This window comes from Oncorhynchus gorbuscha, unplaced genomic scaffold (assembly GCF_021184085.1).
Source record: "Oncorhynchus gorbuscha isolate QuinsamMale2020 ecotype Even-year unplaced genomic scaffold, OgorEven_v1.0 Un_scaffold_646, whole genome shotgun sequence".
NCBI classification, from domain to species: Eukaryota; Metazoa; Chordata; class Actinopteri; order Salmoniformes; family Salmonidae; genus Oncorhynchus; species Oncorhynchus gorbuscha.
The window spans coordinates 263,303-283,302 of record NW_025745752.1 but is presented as its reverse complement, the minus strand read 5'-3'; the positions used below and the strand labels follow the sequence as shown (position 1 = coordinate 283,302).

General features: G+C 44.7%; 5 protein-coding genes and 1 long non-coding RNA gene across 12 annotated transcripts in view; 1 reads left to right on the top strand and 5 right to left on the bottom strand.

Moving 5' to 3' along the window:
• The window catches only part of LOC124019649 (T-box transcription factor TBX19-like), a gene marked incomplete at its 3' end in the record, with an annotated part of 7,044 nt that extends 4,344 nt beyond the window's left edge, over positions 1 to 2,700 (bottom strand). Inside the window, exon 1 of the mRNA XM_046335052.1 lies at positions 1,302 to 2,700. Within this exon, the coding sequence (XP_046191008.1) occupies positions 1,302 to 1,531 (230 nt within the window). The remainder of the gene's footprint in view (positions 1 to 1,301) is intronic.
• Positions 2,701 to 5,795: 3,095 nt separating this feature from the next.
• On the bottom strand, positions 5,796 to 9,708 carry LOC124019659 (vesicle transport protein SFT2B-like). The gene is made up of 8 exons (XM_046335064.1): positions 9,488 to 9,708; positions 9,147 to 9,236; positions 8,800 to 8,885; positions 8,490 to 8,571; positions 8,067 to 8,102; positions 7,860 to 7,918; positions 7,264 to 7,293; positions 5,796 to 6,563 (listed from the first exon to the last, which is right to left on the bottom strand). Exons 1-8 carry the CDS (start codon positions 9,551 to 9,553, stop codon positions 6,524 to 6,526), a joined length of 489 nt encoding a protein of 162 aa, XP_046191020.1. The 5' UTR covers positions 9,554 to 9,708; the 3' UTR covers positions 5,796 to 6,523.
• A 128-nt stretch (positions 9,709 to 9,836) lies between these two features.
• On the bottom strand, positions 9,837 to 12,239 carry LOC124019660. 3 transcript variants are annotated; one of them, XR_006835818.1, is made up of 3 exons: positions 11,704 to 12,239; positions 10,730 to 10,971; positions 9,837 to 10,641 (listed from the first exon to the last, which is right to left on the bottom strand). It is a non-coding gene; the product is annotated as an uncharacterized LOC124019660 (long non-coding RNA). The 3 variants fall into 3 exon arrangements; XR_006835820.1 differs by having other exon boundaries at positions 10,758 to 10,971; XR_006835819.1 differs by having other exon boundaries at positions 9,837 to 10,525; positions 10,758 to 10,971.
• Positions 12,240 to 13,349: 1,110 nt separating this feature from the next.
• Positions 13,350 to 16,634, bottom strand: LOC124019648 (proline-rich extensin-like protein EPR1). Its single transcript, XM_046335051.1, has 3 exons — positions 16,625 to 16,634; positions 16,250 to 16,527; positions 13,350 to 14,329 (listed from the first exon to the last, which is right to left on the bottom strand). The coding sequence occupies exons 1-3, from the start codon at positions 16,632 to 16,634 to the stop codon at positions 13,487 to 13,489; spliced, it is 1,131 nt and encodes a 376-aa protein (XP_046191007.1). The 3' UTR covers positions 13,350 to 13,486.
• On the bottom strand, positions 16,561 to 18,818 carry LOC124019658 (gastrula zinc finger protein XlCGF8.2DB-like). Its single transcript, XM_046335063.1, has 2 exons — positions 18,595 to 18,818; positions 16,561 to 18,017 (listed from the first exon to the last, which is right to left on the bottom strand). Exon 2 carries the CDS (start codon positions 17,819 to 17,821, stop codon positions 16,757 to 16,759), a length of 1,065 nt encoding a protein of 354 aa, XP_046191019.1. The 5' UTR covers positions 17,822 to 18,017; positions 18,595 to 18,818; the 3' UTR covers positions 16,561 to 16,756.
• The window catches only part of LOC124019656 (zinc finger protein 135-like), a 9,894-nt gene continuing 8,085 nt past the window's right edge, over positions 18,192 to 20,000 (top strand). For 4 of the 5 annotated variants that reach the window (XM_046335059.1, XM_046335057.1, XM_046335058.1 and 1 more), the window contains exon 1: positions 18,192 to 18,317. In XM_046335059.1, coding sequence (XP_046191015.1) covers positions 18,314 to 18,317 — 4 coding nt within the window. In that variant the 5' untranslated portion in view covers positions 18,192 to 18,313. Of the gene's footprint in view, positions 18,318 to 18,784; positions 19,030 to 20,000 lie in introns of those variants that run through there. The other variant, XM_046335061.1, reaches the window with a different exon arrangement.

The window sequence follows — 20,000 nt, the reverse complement described above, 5'->3', positions numbered from 1 at the left end:
CCCCTCAGAGCATGAGAGGGTCAGCACAAAAGTGGCCATGCGCCAGAGAAATCTATTAAACCGTTCGATACACTACGGGCAATACTAAGTTTAGAACGCAGATTTTTTTAAACTAACATGTTTTCTTAATTTAAGAATGTGACGATACATTTTGCCAGTAATAACCAGCTTGTCGGGGTATGCAGTCGGATTATTGGAACAAAGTGTTCTAAACGAATGTTTTGTAAACGAATCAAATAGACTATAAACATATCAAATATTAATTAATGACAAGAAAGACACGAGACTATACAATTAAACAGAATCAATTTGAATAACTCGGCAACTGTGCATAAGCCTTGGGCTTATATTCCTTTATCATGGGATCATGGTAAAGGAATATGTCACTAATAAAATATAATCTTAAAATATTTTCTGGCTTACAATATTTGGCCTGAACTTTCTCAAACTTAATATTTCTGGTTGTTAAAATGTATTATGCTACCCTTTTATTAAAAATATAGGCTATTACACTTTTCAGCCTTAATAAGTATAAGAAAGAAATGTTCTGCCTATTCCTAAATAACTAATATTATTCAATAGCACTTGGTCTTAAATTACAGATAGGCCTATGTAATTAATAGTTTTCGCTTGGATCTAATTCTTATGAAATCGTAATGATTATATAGGAATAGAAAGCTGAAGTTGAAAAAAGGGCTGAATTAAAAGATTCGATCAAGATGCGTTTTGGAAGAAGTGCGTAATTGAAAATGGAATTATCAATTGAAATCGAATGGTCTCTTAATTAGGTAATTGATTCAAAGCCCTCGAATATAACATAAGTGTTAGACGTTTTAGAGTGATATGTGTGACAGAGATTCTGCTGCACGTGTTCATAAAATGTATTTAGCAATGGGTGGATACATATAATGGGTGATCAAATGACCAAACTGTTGACACTTGCATTCGGTATTGTCTGTATGTTTGTCTGCGAATCTCCTCTCCCCAATAAATGTCCTCTTGCGGTTGAGGATCAATAAAATATATTTTACTATTCAAAAATGCTCGTCTATCTCACTATTTGGGGCTCCCTAGTGGCACAGCGGTCTAAGGCACTGTATTTCAGTGCTGGAGGCTTCACTACAGACACCTTAGTTCGAATCCGGGCTGTATCACAACCGGCCGTGATTGGGAGTCGGGCGGCACACAATTGGCTCAGCGTCGTCCGGGTTTGGTGTAGGCCGTCATTGAGAATTTGAATTTTTCTTAACTGACTTGCCTCGTTAAATAAAGGTATAAAATGATAATTAACTCAAGCTCACCTGCCGCTCTTGGTGACTATCATCTCATTGGTGACTTCCTTAAACTTCCGCCACAGTTCCGCTTCCTCGAGCGTCACCTTCAGCTGCTTCTCCGTGGGGTCCCCCTTCTCGCGCCCCGCTTGCAACTCGCTCTCCACCACGCTTAGTAGTCGCGAGATACAGCACTGGCTGGCAGGACCAGGGCAGGGGTTACCCCCAGCCCTGCCTTCAGCTAAACCCTCAACCTTCATTTGGGGACCTCAACGAGGTTAAAGGCTACCTCTCAAATAAGACTGATGTTTTCACCAAAGAAAGTTTAAAATGAGGTAAAAACAAATATCTTACTCACAAATATCTCACTCAGCAGGTGATGGGGAAAAAACGTCGTTAGATTCGGTTAAATTGAAACAGAACAAATGAATTCCCATGTGGGTGTTTTAGCCATGAGGATTATGAACTGCAGTTGAAAATCAATGCGACACTGGTGCGGAGCACAAGACAGGTTCGGCCGGCCGGTCATGTGATCAACTCTCACTAATTTACCATTTACAGAGCGTCATTTGTCAGAGGGAGAGAGAAAGAGCAAGAGAGAGGAAGAGGGAGTGAGAGAGAGGAAGAGGGAGGGAGAGTTTCTTTGATGAGTTATGAGTTAGCCTAGACCTTAAAGGGTCAATCTCCAGTTGCTACATCTAATTTTGGACTTATAGTGAATGTTACATACCCCATTGATTCTTGAAGAACAACTGTAAAACCTCAACATAACCCAAACTTTAAGCTTGTAAACATTGTAAATGTAAACAAACACTGTAGCCTATAGCCTGAAACCATGCTTAAAACTACAATTTGTATATATTGGATGATCAGTCCTTGCATCCATAGCTTGGTCTATGAATTTGAGAGTGGTTATATTTCCCAGGCACATCCCTCAGCTTTTTACCAAAACAGAGGCAGGATGTGGCTTTGTTATGGTTTCAACTTGGCTAAGGATAGACCCTTTAAGTCTTCAGGCCATAATTACCAGTCTCTCTCTCTCTCAACTTGCATTGAAATACCGTACGCCTATTTGACCACTCGTCAGCATGACTTTTCAGGGGAACACTTTCAGCACCATGGACAGCGAAGGACAATGCCGGAGGGGGCCAGAAGACAAGTTGACTGGCTTTTCCGTTCGAAATGATCATAATTCCACAAAAAGACAAACGTTGCTGTCGTGGGCCTGTAGCCTTATTATATAAATCATTATCGGAGACTACGGTTAATGGTCTAACTACCGGTGCTCTTGGCAAGGAGTGGAATCAGATGCTTTTAGCGCACGGATTGAACAAGCCTCCCTCTCTTCCAAAACGACAGAAAAGCTTCTGAAGAAAATTAAATATAGTCTAGGTCATTTTGTACGGCTATTTTTTCGGATAATAATTCAAGTTCCTGCTCTTAAGTATATACAACGGAAACTATGTTGTTAATGTATGAACGACTGAAAACGTAAAATGCTTCCCAGAACATTTCCCTCCACTCTTGGTCTGACGACCTACTGGGCTCAGAGACCTGTCCATTTGGACTACACTAATGTTGCCTAATGTGTGTTGGTTGTCTAAAAACATCTAGTTTGGTACTATACGGTTGTATCTGCATTTTTTTCCAACTCTACCTATACAGTAGTCTAAATACCCCAATGACATGTTAAGTTCAAAATAATACTATATATTTCTGACACCATGCAAACCAATGAGGGTTCGGAACTTTAAAGCCAATTATCTCAGAATCATCTTTTTCAGGTAGAACGAAGCTCGAACTGGTGTTGCTTCAACTAGTTTGTGAACAGTGGAAGCTCCGTGTCACACCCGAGGAGGGAAGAACAGAGAGCACATGGAACGGTCAGTGTCCAGAAGGGCTCCTATAGCGACACCCGATCCCCGCGAGCTGGCGGTGTGACCGAACGGCCTTGTGAGCTCGCAGCTGCAGCCGTGTGTGTTTGGAGAGATATTTTTTTTAATCAGCGGCGGGCGGCGAGCGGAGATTAGGGGCTTTACTGATTTAAAACGCATAAAGGAGCGTCATTAACTGAGCGCGAGGCAAATATCAAAAGGTGGGAAGCAAAGCACAGGTAAACGCACCAAATCATAATCCCACGATACACACCTCAGACCTTTTGTACAAGGAATGCGTTTGTGTGTGTGTGGCAGTGACCCCGGTGAGACTCCATCAGAAAATACAAAGCCAAGGAAGGCAAAACAGGTGGTACAACTCTCACTCTTGCACATTAAAACACTCCACAATATAGTTTGAAAATGTTTATTTCTGTTGTAAAATGGTGCCACACAAACAGGACAAGAACACATGAAACATGATTCATAGTCATACATTATTGGCCTACATCGCTAAATTATCGTTACACTTTAAAACATTAGTGTTCAATTTCCAGATGGTACAAAAAATAATCGATTTAAAAAGTATTTCTTCCAGACCTGTAACTACCTGCGCTCATATTAGACAAGTAGACGAACCAACCATGGTTCTAAAACAATGTATCCTGAATATAGAACATATATTATTCTATAAAACAAGTGTTTAATAGCATCATACACGTTTTAATGCAGATGAAACAGCCATCTATAGGGAGGTTTTATGAGAGGTCACTCAGGAAAGTTACAGTAGTACAGTATACATATTTTAAAAAGCAGTGATGACCTGGTTTAAATCATGTGAAGTAAGGCATTTCTTTTTTGCAAGTTAACAGAAAAGTCACACAGCCCCAGTGAGTTTTTTATTTAATGGTCGTGACTAAGGGCGTGCTGAAGCCATCATTGATATTTTAATTCCGCCCAGAAAACGGCTATAGTACTAACCATGAAAGAGTTGAAACAGTTAAAGAGTAGTGTTTACAAGGAAACATGATAAAAAAAAATAAAAAACGATTCCCCCAGAAATTATTTAAAAAACTGAAATGAAAGCCGTGGAAAAAAATCTTACACAAAATTGTCTATAGTACTACTAACCATGACAGTTAAAACAGCAGTTAGACATGTTTATAGGAAACGGATTTGAAATAAAAATAACTCAGACATTTTATATAAAAGGTGAAAGATTCATGAGCACTTGAAGCAGTTCTTCCCTTCTTTTTTTCTGCATGTACAGTTGATGTCAGAAGTTTACATACACCTTAGCCGAACACATTTAAACTCAGTTTTCACAATTCCTGACAATAAATCCTAAACATTCCCTGTCTTAGGTCAGTTAGTATCAACACTTTATTTTAAGAATGTGAAATGTCAGAATAATAGTAGAGAGAATGATTTATTTAAGCTTTAATAATAATAATAATAATAATAATAATAATAATAAGCCATTTAGCAGACGCTTTTATCCAAAGCGACTTACAGTCATGTGTGCATACATTCTACGTATGGGTGGTCCCGGGAATCGAACCCACTATCCTGGCGTTACAAGCGCCATGCTCTACCAACTGAGCTACAGAAGGACCGCAGAAGCTTTTATTTCTTTCATCACATTCCCAGTGTGTCATAAGTTTACATACACTCAATTAGTATTTGGTAGCATTGCCTTTAAATTGTTTAACTTGGGTGAAACGTTTTGGGTAGCCTTCCACAAGCTTCCCACATTAAGTTGGGTGAATGTTGGCCCCTTCCTCCTGACAGAGCTGGTGTAACTGAGTCAGATTTGTAGGCCTCCTTGCTCACACATGCCTTTTTAGGTCTGCCCACAAATTTTCTATTGGATTGAGGTCAGGGCTTTGTGATGGCCACTCCAATACCTTAACTTGTTGTCCTTAAGCCATTTTGCCACAACTTTGGAAGTATGCTTGAGGTCATTGTCCATTTGCAACCAAGTTTTAACTTCCTGACTAATGTCTTGAGATGTTGTTTCAATATATCCACATAATTTTCCTTCCTCATGATGCCATCTATTTTGTGAAGTGCACCAGTCCCTCCTGCATCAAAGCAACCCCACAACATGATGCTGTAACCCCGTTCTTCACGGTTGGTATGGTGTCCTTCGGCTTGCAAGCCTCCCCCTTTTCCCTCAAACATAACGATGGTCATTATGGCCAAACAATTATATTTTTGTTTCATCATTTCTCCAAAAAGTACAGTCTTTGGCCCCATGTGCAGTTGCAAACCGTAGTCTGGCTTTTTATGCGGTTTTGGAGCAGTGGCTTCTTCCTTGCTGAGCGGCCTTTCAGGTTATGTCGATATAGACTTGTGGAGGTCTTGTCTGATTTCATTTGATTTTCCCATGATGTCAAGCAAAGAAGCAGGTAGGTAGGCATTGAAATACATCCACAGGTACACCTCCAATTGACACAAATTATGTCAATTAGCCTATCAGAAGCTTCTAAAGCCATGACATAATTTTCTGGAATTTTCCAAGCTGTTTAAAGGTACAGTCAACTTAGTGTATGTAAACATCTGACCCACTGAAATTGTGACACAGTGAATTATAAGTGAAATAAACAATTGCTGGAAGAATGACTTGTGTCATGTACAAAGTAGATGTCCTAACCGACTTTCCAGAAGTATAGTTTGTTAACAAGAAGTTTGTGGAGTGGTTGAAAAACGAGTCTTAATGACTCCAACCTAAGTGTATGTAAACTTCCAACTTCCAACTTCAACTGTATATCTATCCAGCTAGAAGAACGTTTAACAGCAGGCCCTTATATTCAGACTCCTGGTAAGTGCACTTGGGAGTAGGTGCAAAAAGTCCCCTGACTGTACAGATTTCCAGACCTGAGCCGGTGAAATGATCAGTAGTCAGCTGTCCATTGTGAACACGTAAATAAACTACTACAGTACAACTAACTAGCGAAGACACACCATGTCGGCACCTAAATATAGATCTGAATAGTTTTGGTCTGGTTTGATTTACAGTTAGAGAAATGACAGAGGTGGTGCATTGACCCTCCCCCCACAGTAAATTAAGAGGAGCTGGACTCACAGTGTAGAAAAACACACAAAATTCACATATACACCAACCTTAAAGGGACAGACACCACACACACATAAGATAAGGCATCCCTCACAAACAGATTCCTCTACACAACATCATACCTCAGGTACACTTCTGCTCTGGAAAGCATTCGCTGACGAGTGTTTACTCAGTGGGCACCATTCCAGCACACCTGTGTGGCGTCTGTGTGTTTGCCAGAGAGTTGAGGGCTTTAGCCAACCCCCAAACACACACACACATAACCCCTCAGAGGGAGAGTGAAAGGGAGGTTTGCAGCCTCACTTCAGACAGACAGAGAAGGCCTTTATCACGGCATCCCTGTGAACAAACAAACAATAATAATAATTAGTAAAAGAATAAACACTCCAAAGTCAAGTTTCAAAAACTTAAAAGAATTTGCTTTATGACTGAACTATCACTGAATGGGAAGGGATGATGTAATACTGTGAATAAGGCTTAAGGCTACAGACAGAGGTGGACGGGCAGTTAAGGCTACAGACAGAGGTGGACGGGCAGTTAAGGCTACAGACAGAGGTGGACGGGCAGTTAAGGCTACAGACAGAGGTGGACGGGCAGTTAAGGCTACAGACAGAGGTGGACGGGCAGACAGAGGTGGACGGGCAGTTAAGGCTACAGACAGAGGTGGACGGGCAGTTAAGGCTACAGACAGACAGAGGTGGACGGGCAGTTAAGGCTACAGACAGAGGTGGACGGGCAGTTAAGTTGGACGGGCAGTTAAGGCTACAGACAGAGGTGGACGGGCAGTTAAGGCTACAGACAGAGGTGGACCGGAGGTGGACGGGCAGTTAAGGCTACAGACAGAGGTGGACGGGCAGTTAAGGCTACAGACAGAGGTGGACGGGCAGTTAAGGCTACAGACAGAGGTGGACGGGCAGTTAAGGCTACAGACAGAGGTGGACCGGAGGTGGACGGGCAGTTAAGGCTACAGACAGAGGTGGACGGGCAGTTAAGGCTACAGACAGAAGTGGACCGGCAGTTACTGTAAACCAACACTCACCTTGCGAATGGAATGTAGGACAGGCCATACCTGAAACACAGAAGTATAGTATAAGTCAGCGTCATACATCACACACAGCAAAGGGCTGTATAAGGTCTTTATCTGAAGTGTGTCAGTGGCAGGGAGTCTGTGAAAACAGAGTTTATGCATGAGTGTTTGTTCTGTTACAGTGGAAGTTATTTTAATGGTGTTTATGTATGTATGTAAACTAATTGCACATCTGTGTGTACTCCTGTGTGTCTATGTATGTGGGCAAGAGAGCGTGAGAGAGAGAGAGAGAGAGTGTGTGTGTATGAATCTCCTGTCTTTGTGAAGGAGGTGCTTGAGAGAACAAAGCTAGCTGCATTAGTCGTGTGTGATTAGCCAGGCTAAAAGCTATGGCCATAATTACTCTGTTTTCAGTTACAAATAAGGACCTGGCATTGAGCTGCCTGCCAAAAAGCCCTCAGCACAGAACAACTCTGGGCGTGTGTGTGTGTGTCACTCAGACTGCAGACTGTAGGGATGTAATACCACAAACACACACTAAAGGAAGGAGATTACTCAAGCGTGTGTGTGTGTGTGTGTGTGTGTGCGTGTGTGAGTGAGCCACTCACCAAGTGAAGGCCAGAAACTGTAGAATACAGAAGAGTAAGGCTAGACCATTATTCTTCCACTGTAGAGAGAGAGAAGAACTCAGATATACTTTGAGGCAGAACAATGTAAGACAAAGTTTAAATGAGTAACAGACTAGCTAAAAAGGCCTGCAGGGATTTGCTAACACAACAGGTGCAGGATATGTATCATGAGTGTGTTATACTCACCCAGAAAGCAGAACACATAGTTAGAACCAGACAGGTCTGTGAGGAGAGACAAGTAGCATGTAATTAATGAACAGAAACTGTTTTTGTTGTTTTACTATCCTGGTGTCGACCAAAAGTCCTCAGCATAGTAAAACAAGGAACATTTTGACACACAGGGATAGTTTGTTGGTCCCCACAAGAAAAATCTATATTTTAGGCTTAGGGGTTACAATTAGGGTTAGAATTAGGAGTTAGGGTTAGAATTAGGAGTTAGGGTTAGAATTAGGAGTTAGGGTTAGAATTAGGAGTTAGGGTTAGAATTAGGAGTTAGGGTTAGAATTAGGAGTTAGGGTTATGGAAAATAGTATTTTGAAAGGGAATATATGTTTTGGGCCACACAAGGATAGTAAACCAAACATGGGTGTGTGTGTTGTGTGGTCTCACCAGCATGATAGCTGTAGCCAGTGCTCTTTCTTTGGCACACATCCTCTTCAGCTGATTAAGGGGTCCCATCAGGAACATAGTGCTGAGAATACACACATTATTTGACTAAACTCACATTATTGTAGTAACTGCACTAGAAATGTGATTGCTGTATCATGTGCACCTTAGGTGTTAAACTGAACAAGGACAATGTCAGCTTTGATCTGGGGAGGGTCCCAGAGATACCTTCAAATCTAAAAATAGGCCTGTTTTGTAAATGCCCACATAAACCACACATACACCCACTAATACTCAACAACGCTCTACTCACCTGCACAGAGAGGCAACATTGCCGAGTGTGTACAGCACTGCAAACAGAATCAGACCAACCCTTGGAATCCACAGCAAGCATGTCCCCTGCCACCAGGTGAGAGGATGAACAATTTAGCGTCGGCCCCTATTCTACTGTCGACACTATTAACTTGCCCTTAGTGTCTAGACCTCAATGCACAGATTTGAATTTCTCCGAGATCAACCCCCCCAATACTTTCTGGAATAAAAACATATCGATGTGTACTGGCTGACTGAGAGAGGTTTGGGAAACACAACTGACAGCGACACACATAATTGACAGTCAAAGCAATGCTGAAATGATGGGAGAGAGAGATGACGACTCACCAGAATGGAACACAAGACCCCGAGCACGAAACATGCGATAAAGCCCTTCATGCGCGTGCCCCAGCCCAGGGTGGAGGCTTGGTTCGCCGCCTGTTTCAACACCGCACCATTTATAAACAACATAGCTAGAAACCATGGACATCATTCACCTAGCTAGCCTAGTGTTTCTAGCTAACGTTACTATGTTATTGCTAAGCAACTGTACTCGTAACGTAGATAAAGCATGCGTTGAAAAAGGCTTAGCGAGAAAGCCAAACATAGCTAGATATTATTTAGGGTAAACAACATATTAGCTAACTACATACAGTAGCTAACGTTAGCTAGCTAGAAAACGTACCTACTTGCAATATGTCGCCGTCATCATTGTTGCCATCTTGGCCACTCAAAACTTTCTTTAGTTTGTCCATTAAAGTTGACACGGATAGAATGTAGCTAGTAGTTCTAGAACTTTCCCGTTGCTTCGATTGGCTTAGTTTTTAAGAACGCCAAATATCGATTTGTCGAGCTATTTTTCCTGTTCGAAGTGCAACAGGTGGATTGCGATAACTTCCGCCACTGTGTAACCACGGAGACGGGACGGGCTGGGGATCACTGCAGTACCACAATAACAAAAGGGGGCAGCAGAGCCTTATATTTGTGGTGGAAACCTCACAGTAGTACACAGTAATAAAGATGATACAATTTAGTATACATTTGACCATTAGAACAACCAAGTATTTTATTCAATGACTAGGGGAAAACAAAGACGTAGATGGGATACAATGTAAAAATGTAAATGCCCTTATTTGACTAAACAAACAACATCTTGAAATAAACACGTTGAATTGATTCTTAGAAGTAAAACCTTTGGAAAAACATCCATACATTTCACTCATACACTATCACACTAACTATTTTGAAAGATACTGGATTATTGGGATTTGTGGGAATACAGAGGTCTCTCTCAGCACAGCACTCTAGATTCAGAACAGGCAGTTAACCCACTGTTCCTAGGCCGTCATTGAAAATAAGAATTTGTTCTTAACGGACTTGCCTAGTTAAATAAAGGTAAAATAAAATAAATAAAAATAAGTGATGTCCGTATCTAAGCAGTTCTGCAAGGTTCATTACAACGCTAGGCAGTTCTGAGTGTTTTTCTGCAGTTCTTCACCGGTTCTGGGTAGTTCTTCCAGGTTCGGTGTAGTTCTGTCTAGGCAGTTCTTTCCAACTATATGCAGTTGTGGGAGGTTGGGTCCAGTTCTAGGTGTTTCTGTCCAGTTCTAGGCTCTACGTGGTTCTCAGGGTACTTTGACTCGAGTGGAGCTCCAGTAGAGTGGTTCTGGCAAGAGCACCACCTGCACACAACACGCCTGCTTCCTCCACAGCCACTCCTATATACACTTCAGGGAGAGGGAGAGAAAGAGTGTGTGAGAGAGAAACACTCCCTCCTCTGTGCAGGACATCATGGCAGATGAGACCCACACAATCAGATGAGACCCACACAATCAGTGTCGCTCTGCAACACAAACACACAGATTTACTTTTACCAAAGTGTTAATTGAACAGAATGAGACTAAAGTAGTGTTCTCAGAAAGACCCCCCACCTGGCCATCACACACACCGCCAGCGTACCGGAGACATGACGTTCCGCCTGCGGAACCGCGTTTGCATTTTAATCTGGAATGGCGGATGGAATCATGGAGGATCGTCGCTCAGTATTGGCTGGTATCGGGCAGCCAGGATCATTCATGGATGAGATGCATTGCAGGGAGTTTGGCCTGGCAGGAGACGTGGCCCTAGTAGTGGTATGGAGACGAGACAACTGTATCATCGCTGAGAGTTGAGCCTGAGAGAGAAACACACACACAGAGACAGAGAGAAAAGTGCACGAGAGAGAGAGGAGGAAAGAAAAACAGAGAGATGAAGGGGGAGTGAGGAGTTAAGTGACAGATAATTTACTGAATTAATCTGAATTCTCAACACAAGGAACTCAAGTAAACATACCCACCAGAGGGGGGTGTAAATGACGTATGCTCCTGCCTATTATAATCCCATTAGTCCCTGTCCTCTGGCTGTAGCTAAGGCACAACAAAGCAATGTAACAACTTTTATTTCTCTGGCTGACAGTCACTGCCTTTTTGTCTTGACTTCCATCAAATGTCTAGCTGCTGTTTCCAGAACATGTGTTGCTGTCTGATAGGGATATAAAAGGGTCCATCTCCAAGAGGCCAGTTAGACATTTATTCTGCTTCTGTGCTAGGTGGTGTCTCCCTGTTGCAACTTGTAATAAACCGGAAAGATTTTGATTGACTTTACCCTATGACTGCTCTCCTGTTTGTTCTCCTGGAAATTCCTATAACACTGAGCGTGAGAAAGAAGAAACAGCTATCTACCTGTATTTTAGGGTTCAGGCTAGGACCTAAAGAGCCCTGTGGTGGGTTGGTGTGTGGTAGGGGATCCTGGCGGAGTGACTGACCCTCCCCCTCAAAACTCATTCCTACTGGTCTGTTAAAAACAACTCCCAAAAAAGACAAAGCAGATTCCTCTACAACAGTACCTCACATGTACACAGACTCACTGGACAGGGTAGTGATTGCCGACGGTCTGCCCGTGGTGGAGCTTGTCGTTCGAAGCTGTTCTTCCTCTCCTCTATCACCGTCTCTCTTTTCTCCACCTCTTTATCCTTGTCCTCCTGTTCTGCTGCTTTCTTGTAGCGGCCCATCCATGTGGCATAGATGTTATCATCCTCCTCATCTCCCTCTTGTTGTCCTCTGGCTCAAAGAGAATCCCATCTGGCTCCTCAGCATCAAAACCTTCTGGATAAATTAACACTATCCTCCACTTCTGTCCTGATTCTATCCTCAGGTTCCATTAGAATTCTATCCTCCAGTTCTGTCCCGATTCTATCCTCAGGTTCCATTAGAATTCTATCCTCCAGTTCTGTTCCGATTCTATCCTCAGGTTCCATTAGAATTCTATCCTCCAGTTCTGTTCCGATTCTATCCTCAGGTTCCATTAGAATTCTATCCTCCAGTTCTGTTCCGATTCTATCCTCAGGTTCCATTAGAATTCTATCCTCCAGTTCTGTTCCGATTCTATCCTCAGGTTCCATTAGAATTCCTCCATCCGATTCCAGTTCTGTCCTCGATTCTATCCTCAGGTTCCATTAGAATTCTATCCTCCAGTTCTGTTCCGATTCTATCCTCAGGTTCCATTAGAATTCTATCCTCCAGTTCTGTTCCGATTCTATCCTCAGGTTCCATTAGAATTCTATCCTCCAGTTCTGTCCCGATTCTATCCTCAGGTTCCATTAGAATTCTATCCTCCAGTTCTGTTCCGATTCTATCCTCAGGTTCCATTAGAATTCTATCCTCCAGTTCTGTTCCGATTCTATCCTCAGGTTCCATTAGAATTCTATCCTCCAGTTCTGTTTCGATTCTATCCTCAGGTTCCATTAGAATTCTATCCTCCAGTTCTGTTTCGATTCTATCCTCAGGTTAGATATCCTCATCCTTGGGTTCTGTTACAATTGTATCCTCAGGGTCCATGATACCTGCCATGAGGGGCAGGGGGGAGTGTAGGCTCACTCAGGATCCAGGGAGTACCGGAGGAGGGCTGAAGTAGAATAGAGGCTGGGTCAAAGGGTTGTGTTGAGGCAGGGCTGGGACAGAGGGCTGGGTTGAGGCAGTGCTGGGACAGAAGGCTGGGTTGAGGCGGGGCTGGGACAGAGGGCTGGGTTGAGGCGGGGCTGGGACAGAGGGCTGGGTTGAGGCACGGCTGGGTTGAGGCAGGGCTGGGACAGAGGGCTGGGTTGAGGCAGTGCTGGGACAGAGGGCTGGGTTGAGGCGGGGCTGGGACAGAGGGCTGGGTTGAGGCGGGGCTGGGACAGAGGGCTGGGTTGAGGCACGGCTGGGTTGAGGCAGGGCTGGGACAGAGGGCTGGGTTGAGGCACGGCTGGGTTGAGGCAGGGCTGGGACAGAGGGCTGGGTTGGGGCAGGGCTGGGACAGAGGGCTAGGTTGAGGCACAGCTGGGACAGCGGGCTGGGTTGAGGTAGAGAGTAGTGTAGATAGGCTAAGGTTAGAAGATGAGAAGATGGAGGCTATAGAAGAAGGATTTGCTGCTGCGCCTTTGTCCGATCACATCACTGCCTGTTTCCCTCTACCCAGATCAGTGGTGAGGTAGTTCTCTCTCTCATACTGTATCACCTGTTTGGTGTGTGTGGCTAAGCTGGACACCACAATACACTGCTAGGCCACAGTCCCAACAGCGTGTTAATAGCAGAGAGGCCTCTGTAATCTGTTTAACGCGGGGCTGACAGGGGGAGGTGCTGGGAAAGGGGAGGAGCTTAGTGATATAGAAATTAATCCACAAAAACAATATGTTTTTGTGGATTAATTTGGGTAGAGAAGGAGAATGGGGAGACCAATGAAGAAAGGGTGAATAGAAAGGTGGCAGAGAGGTGGACGAATAGAGGGGTAACGGAGTAGGGGTATGAATAGAGGAGTAACGGAGTGGGGGGATAAATAGAGGAGTAACCGAGTAACAGAGTAGGGGGATGAATAGAGAGATAACCAAGTAACGGAGTGGGGGGATGAATAGAGGGGTAACGGAGTAGGGGGATGAATAGAGGAGTAACGGAGTAGGGGGATGAATAGAGGGGTAACGGAGTAGGGGGATGAATAGAGGGGTAACGGAGTAGGGGGATGAATAGAGGAGTAACGGAGTAGGGGGATGAATAGAGAGATAACCAAGTAACGGAGTGGGGGATGAATAGAGGGGTAACAGTAATGGAGTGGGGGATGAATAGGGGTAACGGAGTAGGGGGATGAATAGGGGTAACAGAGTAACGGAGTGGGGGGATGAATAGAGGAGTAACGGAGTGGGGGATAAATAGAGGAGTAACCGAGTAACGGAGTAGGGGGATGAATAGAGAGATAACCAAGTAACGGAGTGGGGGGATGAATAGAGGGGTAACGGAGTAGGGGGATGAATAGAGGAGTAACGGAGTAGGGGGATGAATAGAGGGGTAACGGAGTAGGGGGATGAATAGAGAGATAACCAAGTAACGGAGTGGGGGGATGAATAGAGGGGTAACAGTAATGGAGTGGGGGATGAATAGGGGTAACGGAGTAGGGGGATGAATTGGGGTAACAGAGTAACGGAGTGGGGGGATGAATAGAGGGGTAACAGTAATGGAGTGGGGATGAATAGGGGTAACGGAGTAGGGGGATGAATAGGGGTAACAGAGTAACGGAGTGGGGGGATGAATAGAGGGGTAACGGAGTGGGGGGATGAATAGAGAGATAACCAAGTAACGGAGTGGGGGATGAATAGAGGAGTAACGGAGTAGGGGGATGAATAGAGGGGTAACGGAGTAGGGGGATGAATAGAGGAGTAACGGAGTGGGGGGATGAATAGAGGGGTAACGGAGTGGGGGGATGAATAGAGAGATAACCAAGTAACGGAGTGGGGCGATGAATAGAGGGGTAACAGTAATGGAGTGGGGGATGAATAGGGGTAACGGAGTAGGGGGATGAATAGGGGTAACAGAGTAACGGAGTGGGGGGATGAATAGAGGGGTAACGGAGTGGGGGGATGAATAGAGAGATAACCAAGTAACGGAGTGGGGGATAAATAGAGGAGTAACGGAGTAGGGGGATGAATAGAGGAGTAACGGAGTAGGGGGATGAATAGAGGGGTAACGGAGTAGGGGGATGAATAGAGGGGTAACGGAGTAGGGGGATAAATAGAGGAGTAACCGAGTAACGGAGTGGGGGGATGAATAGAGAGATAACCAAGTAACGGAGTGGGGGGATGAATAGAGGAGTAACGGAGTAGGGGGATGAATAGAGGGGTAACAGTAATGGAGTGGGGGATGAATAGGGGTAACGGAGTAGGGGGATGAATAGGGGTAACAGAGTAACGGAGTGGGGGGATGAATAGAGGGGTAACGGAGTAGGGGGATGAATAGAGAGATAACCAAGTAACGGAGTGGGGGATGAATAGAGGAGTAACGGAGTAGGGGGATGAATAGAGGGGTAACAGTAATGGAGTGGGGGATGAATAGGGGTAACGGAGTAGGGGGATGAATAGGGGTAACAGAGTAACGGAGTGGGGGGATGAATAGAGGGGTAACGGAGTGGGGGGATGAATAGAGAGATAACCAAGTAACGGAGTGGGGGGATGAATAGAGGAGTAACGGAGTAGGGGGATGAATAGAGGAGTAACGGAGTAGGGGGATGAATAGAGGGGTAACGGAGTAGGGGGATGAATAGAGGAGTAACGGAGTGGGGGGATGAAGAGGGGTAACGGAGTAGGGGGATGAATAGAGGAGTAATGGAGTGGGGGATAAATAGAGGAGTAACGGAGTGGGGGGATGAATAGAGGAGTAACGGAGTGGGGGGATGAATAGAGGGGTAACGGAGTAGGGGGATGAATAGAGGGGTAACGGAGTAGGGGGATGAATAGAGGAGTAACGGAGTGGGGGATAAATAGAGGAGTAACGGAGTGGGGGGATAAATAGAGGAGTAACGGAGTGGGGGATAAATAGAGGAGTAACGGAGTGGGGGGATAAATAGAGGAGTAACGGAGTGGGGGGATAAATAGAGGAGTAACGGAGTGGGGGATAAATAGAGGAGTAACCGAGTAGCGGAGTGGGGGGATAAATAGAGGAGTAACCGAGTAACGGAGTGGGGTATAAATAGAGGAGTAACCGAGTAACGGAGTGGGGGATGAATAGAGGAGTAACGGAGTGGGGGATGAATAGAGGAGTAACAGAGAGGGGGATAAATAGACGAGTAACCGAGTAGCGGAGTGGGGGGATAAATAGAGAAGTAACCGAGTAACGGAGTGGGGTATAAATAGAGGAGTAACCGAGTAACGGAGTGGGGGGATGAATAGAGGAGTAACGGAGTGGGGGGATGAATAGAGGTGTAACGGAGAGGGAGGATAAATAGAGGAGTAACCGAGTAACGGAGTAGGGGGATGAATAGAGGGGTAACGGAGTAGGGGGATGAATAGAGGAGTAACGGAGTAGGGGGATGAATAGAGGAGTAACGGAGTAGGGGGATGAATAGAGGAGTAACGGAGTAGGGGGATGAATAGAGGAGTAACGGAGTAGGGGGATGAATAGAGAGATAACCAAGTAACGGAGTGGGGGGATGAATAGAGGGGTAACGGAGTAGGGGGATGAATAGGGGTAACGGAGTAGGGGGATGAATAGGGGTAACAGAGTAACGGAGTGGGGGGATGAATAGAGGGGTAACGGAGTAGGGGGATGAATAGAGGAGTAACGGAGTAGGGGGATGAATAGAGGGGTAACGGAGTAGGGGGATGAATAGAGGAGTAACGGAGTGGGGGGATGAATAGAGGGGTAACAGTAATGGAGTGGGGGGATGATCACTTAAGTAGCTGCAATGAGCAGTAAGCATCTTACAAACAGTGAGAAGTTGGGCTAAAATTAGCCTTGCCAATTAACTTAAACGAGAGAGAGAAATACATGTTACCATACGCAAACACAAAAAATACAGCCAAAACTGTCAGAATAACTTCATTGCAACCTGGTTTACCCACTGGCCTGTTTTTGTGTCTTGAGTCTGCCTGTTACTGTCTGTTAGTGTGCATGTCTCTGTTATAGTGTGTGTGTGTGCGTCCCTGTGCCGTCCACATGGAGGGACAGAGGTGAAGTGCCCTCTCCAGTGTGGTGCCTCTTCTGGTGTTTCTTTCGGTCGCCATCTTGTGAGAAGCTTCTCCCACAGTCAGAGCAACTGTACGGTTTCTCTCCAGTGTGAATTCTCATGTGTGTGGTTAGTGTGTCCTGTTGAAAGAAACGTTTGTCGCAGCAGGAGCACTGGAGAGCTCTCTCTCCGTAATGGAACCTCCTCAGATGCCTCATCACTCCATCGGAGCGGGTAAAAGTCTTCCCACATACTGAGCAAGGATAGGCTTTCTTTTCAGAGAGTGGTAGCTCGTGTTTGCGCTTGTGTCTCCTGTACGTTGCATCGTGTCTGAAACTCTCCCCACACTCGTTGCAGAGGTAGGGTTTTTCTCCAGTGTGTATTCGCTGGTGATGTTTCAAACTATGTGCCTGTGTAAAACCCTCCCCACAGTGGGTGCATATGTATGGCATTTGTCCACTATGTACTCTCTGGTGTCTTTCAAATTTTCCTTTGTGTAAGAACCGCTTACCGCAGTCAGAGCAGTAGAGGGCCAGCTCTTCAGTATGTACTGGCAAGTGTGTTGTTAGTTCTTCCAGGTCAGAAAAGCTCTCATCGCACCTTGGACAGCCGTGAGGTTTCTTTTCCTTGTGTGTAAGGTGATTTTTTTCCAGATGTTTTTCAAGCTGCTCCAAATGGACAAAGCCTTTCACACAATCAGTACAGGGGTGTTTAAGTTTCTTCTTCTTTCTTTCATGTGTTTTCAGGTGTGATTTCAGATGATCTGTGCGGGTAAAACCTTTACCACACTCAGAGCAGAGGTACGGCCTCTCTGTCATATGAATTTTCTGGTGTGTTTTAAGATTATCCGAACGGGTATAACTTTTACCACAATCAGGGCAGATGTGACAAGGCTTCTGTTCTCCGGTATTAGAACTCTTGAGACGGTCCTCTGTATCGTGAGGCTCTTCTCCGTCCTCCTGTTTGATTTGCACCTGCAGTATATCTGTGTGTTGATTGTCCCTCTCAATATCAGCCATTGTCTCTGGAGTATCCTCCTGTAGCACTCGAAAGGAATCGTTGGATGATTCGGTCAAAAGGAGCACCACTCTTGGCCCAAAGTGAAGGGGGAGTTTCTAGGATTCTGATGTGTTGTCCCAGGTAAGGCTCTCCCGCTGTTGGTGTGGTGGACAAGATCTGATAGGATCGTCTCACCTAATACCATGTAGTCACGGTCTTGATGTAATAAATAAAATAAGAAAAACATGGTTAGCTAGTTCGTAGTTTTACAAAAGACAAAAGTAGGCAAATGTTTTGCCAGTTAGCTAGTTACGTGCCTAATTTGGTTGATTATCAAAATCTATCAGCTGTGTTGTTGTTGTGAGTCGCATAACGCACGCTGGCTACCTGCTCTATCAACTTCCGGTTCATCAAAAGTTTACGAGGAAACGAGCAGCTAGCCTTGCCTCTTCAATCAACATTTGTAAGATACGACTAAAAGACGGCACATAAGATTTCCACGGGGAAGCATTATGGGTATGCATTAATGTAAAGATTGTGGCTAGGTAGCTATATAGCTTACTCTTTCTAATCAAGCTGTCGGTGGAAGCAGGCCGTTGTGGGTGTAGTTTAACGTAGCTAGCTAACGTTAGTTATCTAGCTAAAGTTAGCTTCCGCTGACATGAGTTCTTTTCTCTAGTCTTGTTATCAAATATTATAGGCTAGCTGACGTTAGCTAGCTAAAATTGCACACTCGATTTCAGTGCATCTCCCGCGAAATGTGGGATTAACTGTAAAGTATAGTCATACGTACTTGCTTGGCAGTAACACTCGGGTGGTGCTGTGGCCTATGCACCAAGTTTGCCTGCTAGGAGTCATGGGTAACTGCATACATTGAGCGTGTCTGAAAGTGGGCGTTGCGAAATAAGCGGGAGGATCAACAAAGCGTAAATCTAACAGCTAATTGGGCAGATTGGTTGTCACTCAAGACCGTTTTGCGTGGCTGCTTCCTTGTAGCGTTTTAGCCAAACTCTGCATGGTCAATCCGATGTCTGCATTGGCCATGCAGCATTTACAGCAATATGTCCTCTGCAGAAGTCATTGCATTCATACCTGGAGTCCTGAGTGGCGCAGCGGTCTAAGGCACTGCATCTCAGTGTTAGAGGCGTCACCACAGGCCCTGGTTCGAACGTCGGCTGTGATTGGGAGTCCCATTGGGCGGCGCACAATTGGCCCAGCATTGGCCGGGGTAGGCTGTCATTGTAAATAAGAATTTGTTCTTAACTGACTTGCCTAGTTAATTAAAGGTGGACATGTATGTATGTATATATATATGTATATATGTGTGTGTGTGTATTTATAACCAAGACCACAGCCTGTCGTTTCTAATGGCAACAAATTAGTCATAGTGGGTAGAGCCAAGCACGAGCTAGCGAGATCCTATTGGCGCGTTCTAGCCAACATCTGCATATTTCCGTTAGGGAACGCCTACTTTGAAATGCGCGTGTGCAATAACTCAATTCGCCTTTGCACTCCTAAATAACGTTTTTTTTGTTTACTTTAACAAAGTGTAAAGTTTACAAAACTTAGTCCACTCTGTTCATAACATATTTTAGTTTTGGAAACAGAAAAAACGTATGGCAATCAAATGTTTCATAAATTGAGAAAATTAGCAGAATGTCGGCCAAAATCCATCTCGTTACATCTTCTCGGACTTCCATATTTGGTAGTGAGTGGAAACACCAAGCGAATGCTTCACATTTATACATCCGGTGAAATATCTCTAATTGTTCTGTGTTCATATTTCTTGCGCCTCGCGGAATAGCGCGGTGCTGTTGTAAAGGAAGTCTTCTACGGTATTTTGGCGATCGCACAATTGAATGTGCATCCCGCCACCTACTGTGCGGGATGTAAACAGGACCCCCGTCCAAACAGATCTGATCCCTACACAGGCTCAAGGGGAACCTGGGATGGCGGGTCTTCCGGCACCAGTACCCCTCGCAATTCTTCCCAGCACACACTTGAAACATGGCCAAATAATTTACAATTCTTACACCGCAGTGGTTTGGGGAGGAAAGCTCTGACAGAGTATCTTACATAACCAAGCTTCACATGCGGACGTATTTACACTTTATAAAAAAACAACAGGACCGACGGACTTTATTTTTCCATTCAGAACATTTGTCTTCACCAGCTTTGCTCGAAGGGCTGCTTGATTCG

Bases quoted from the DNA above. Each gene is read 5' to 3' on its own strand.
- LOC124019658 (XM_046335063.1), bottom strand. From the start codon at position 17,821: ATGGCTGATATTGAGAGGGACAATCAACACACAGATATACTGCAGGTG.
- LOC124019648 (XM_046335051.1), bottom strand. The intron at 14,330-16,249 runs CCCCTACTCCGT...ACCCCTATTCAT, and splicing joins TGGTTATCTCTCTATTCATC to CCCCACTCCATTACTGTTAC.
- LOC124019659 (XM_046335064.1), bottom strand. From the start codon at position 9,553: ATGGACAAACTAAAGAAAGTTTTGAGTGGCCAAGATGGCAACAATGAT. The intron at 8,886-9,146 runs GTGAGTCGTCAT...ACCTGGTGGCAG, and splicing joins GGGTCTTGTGTTCCATTCTG to GGGACATGCTTGCTGTGGAT. The intron at 8,103-8,489 runs GTGAGACCACAC...CTCTCCTCACAG, and splicing joins TGGCTACAGCTATCATGCTG to ACCTGTCTGGTTCTAACTAT.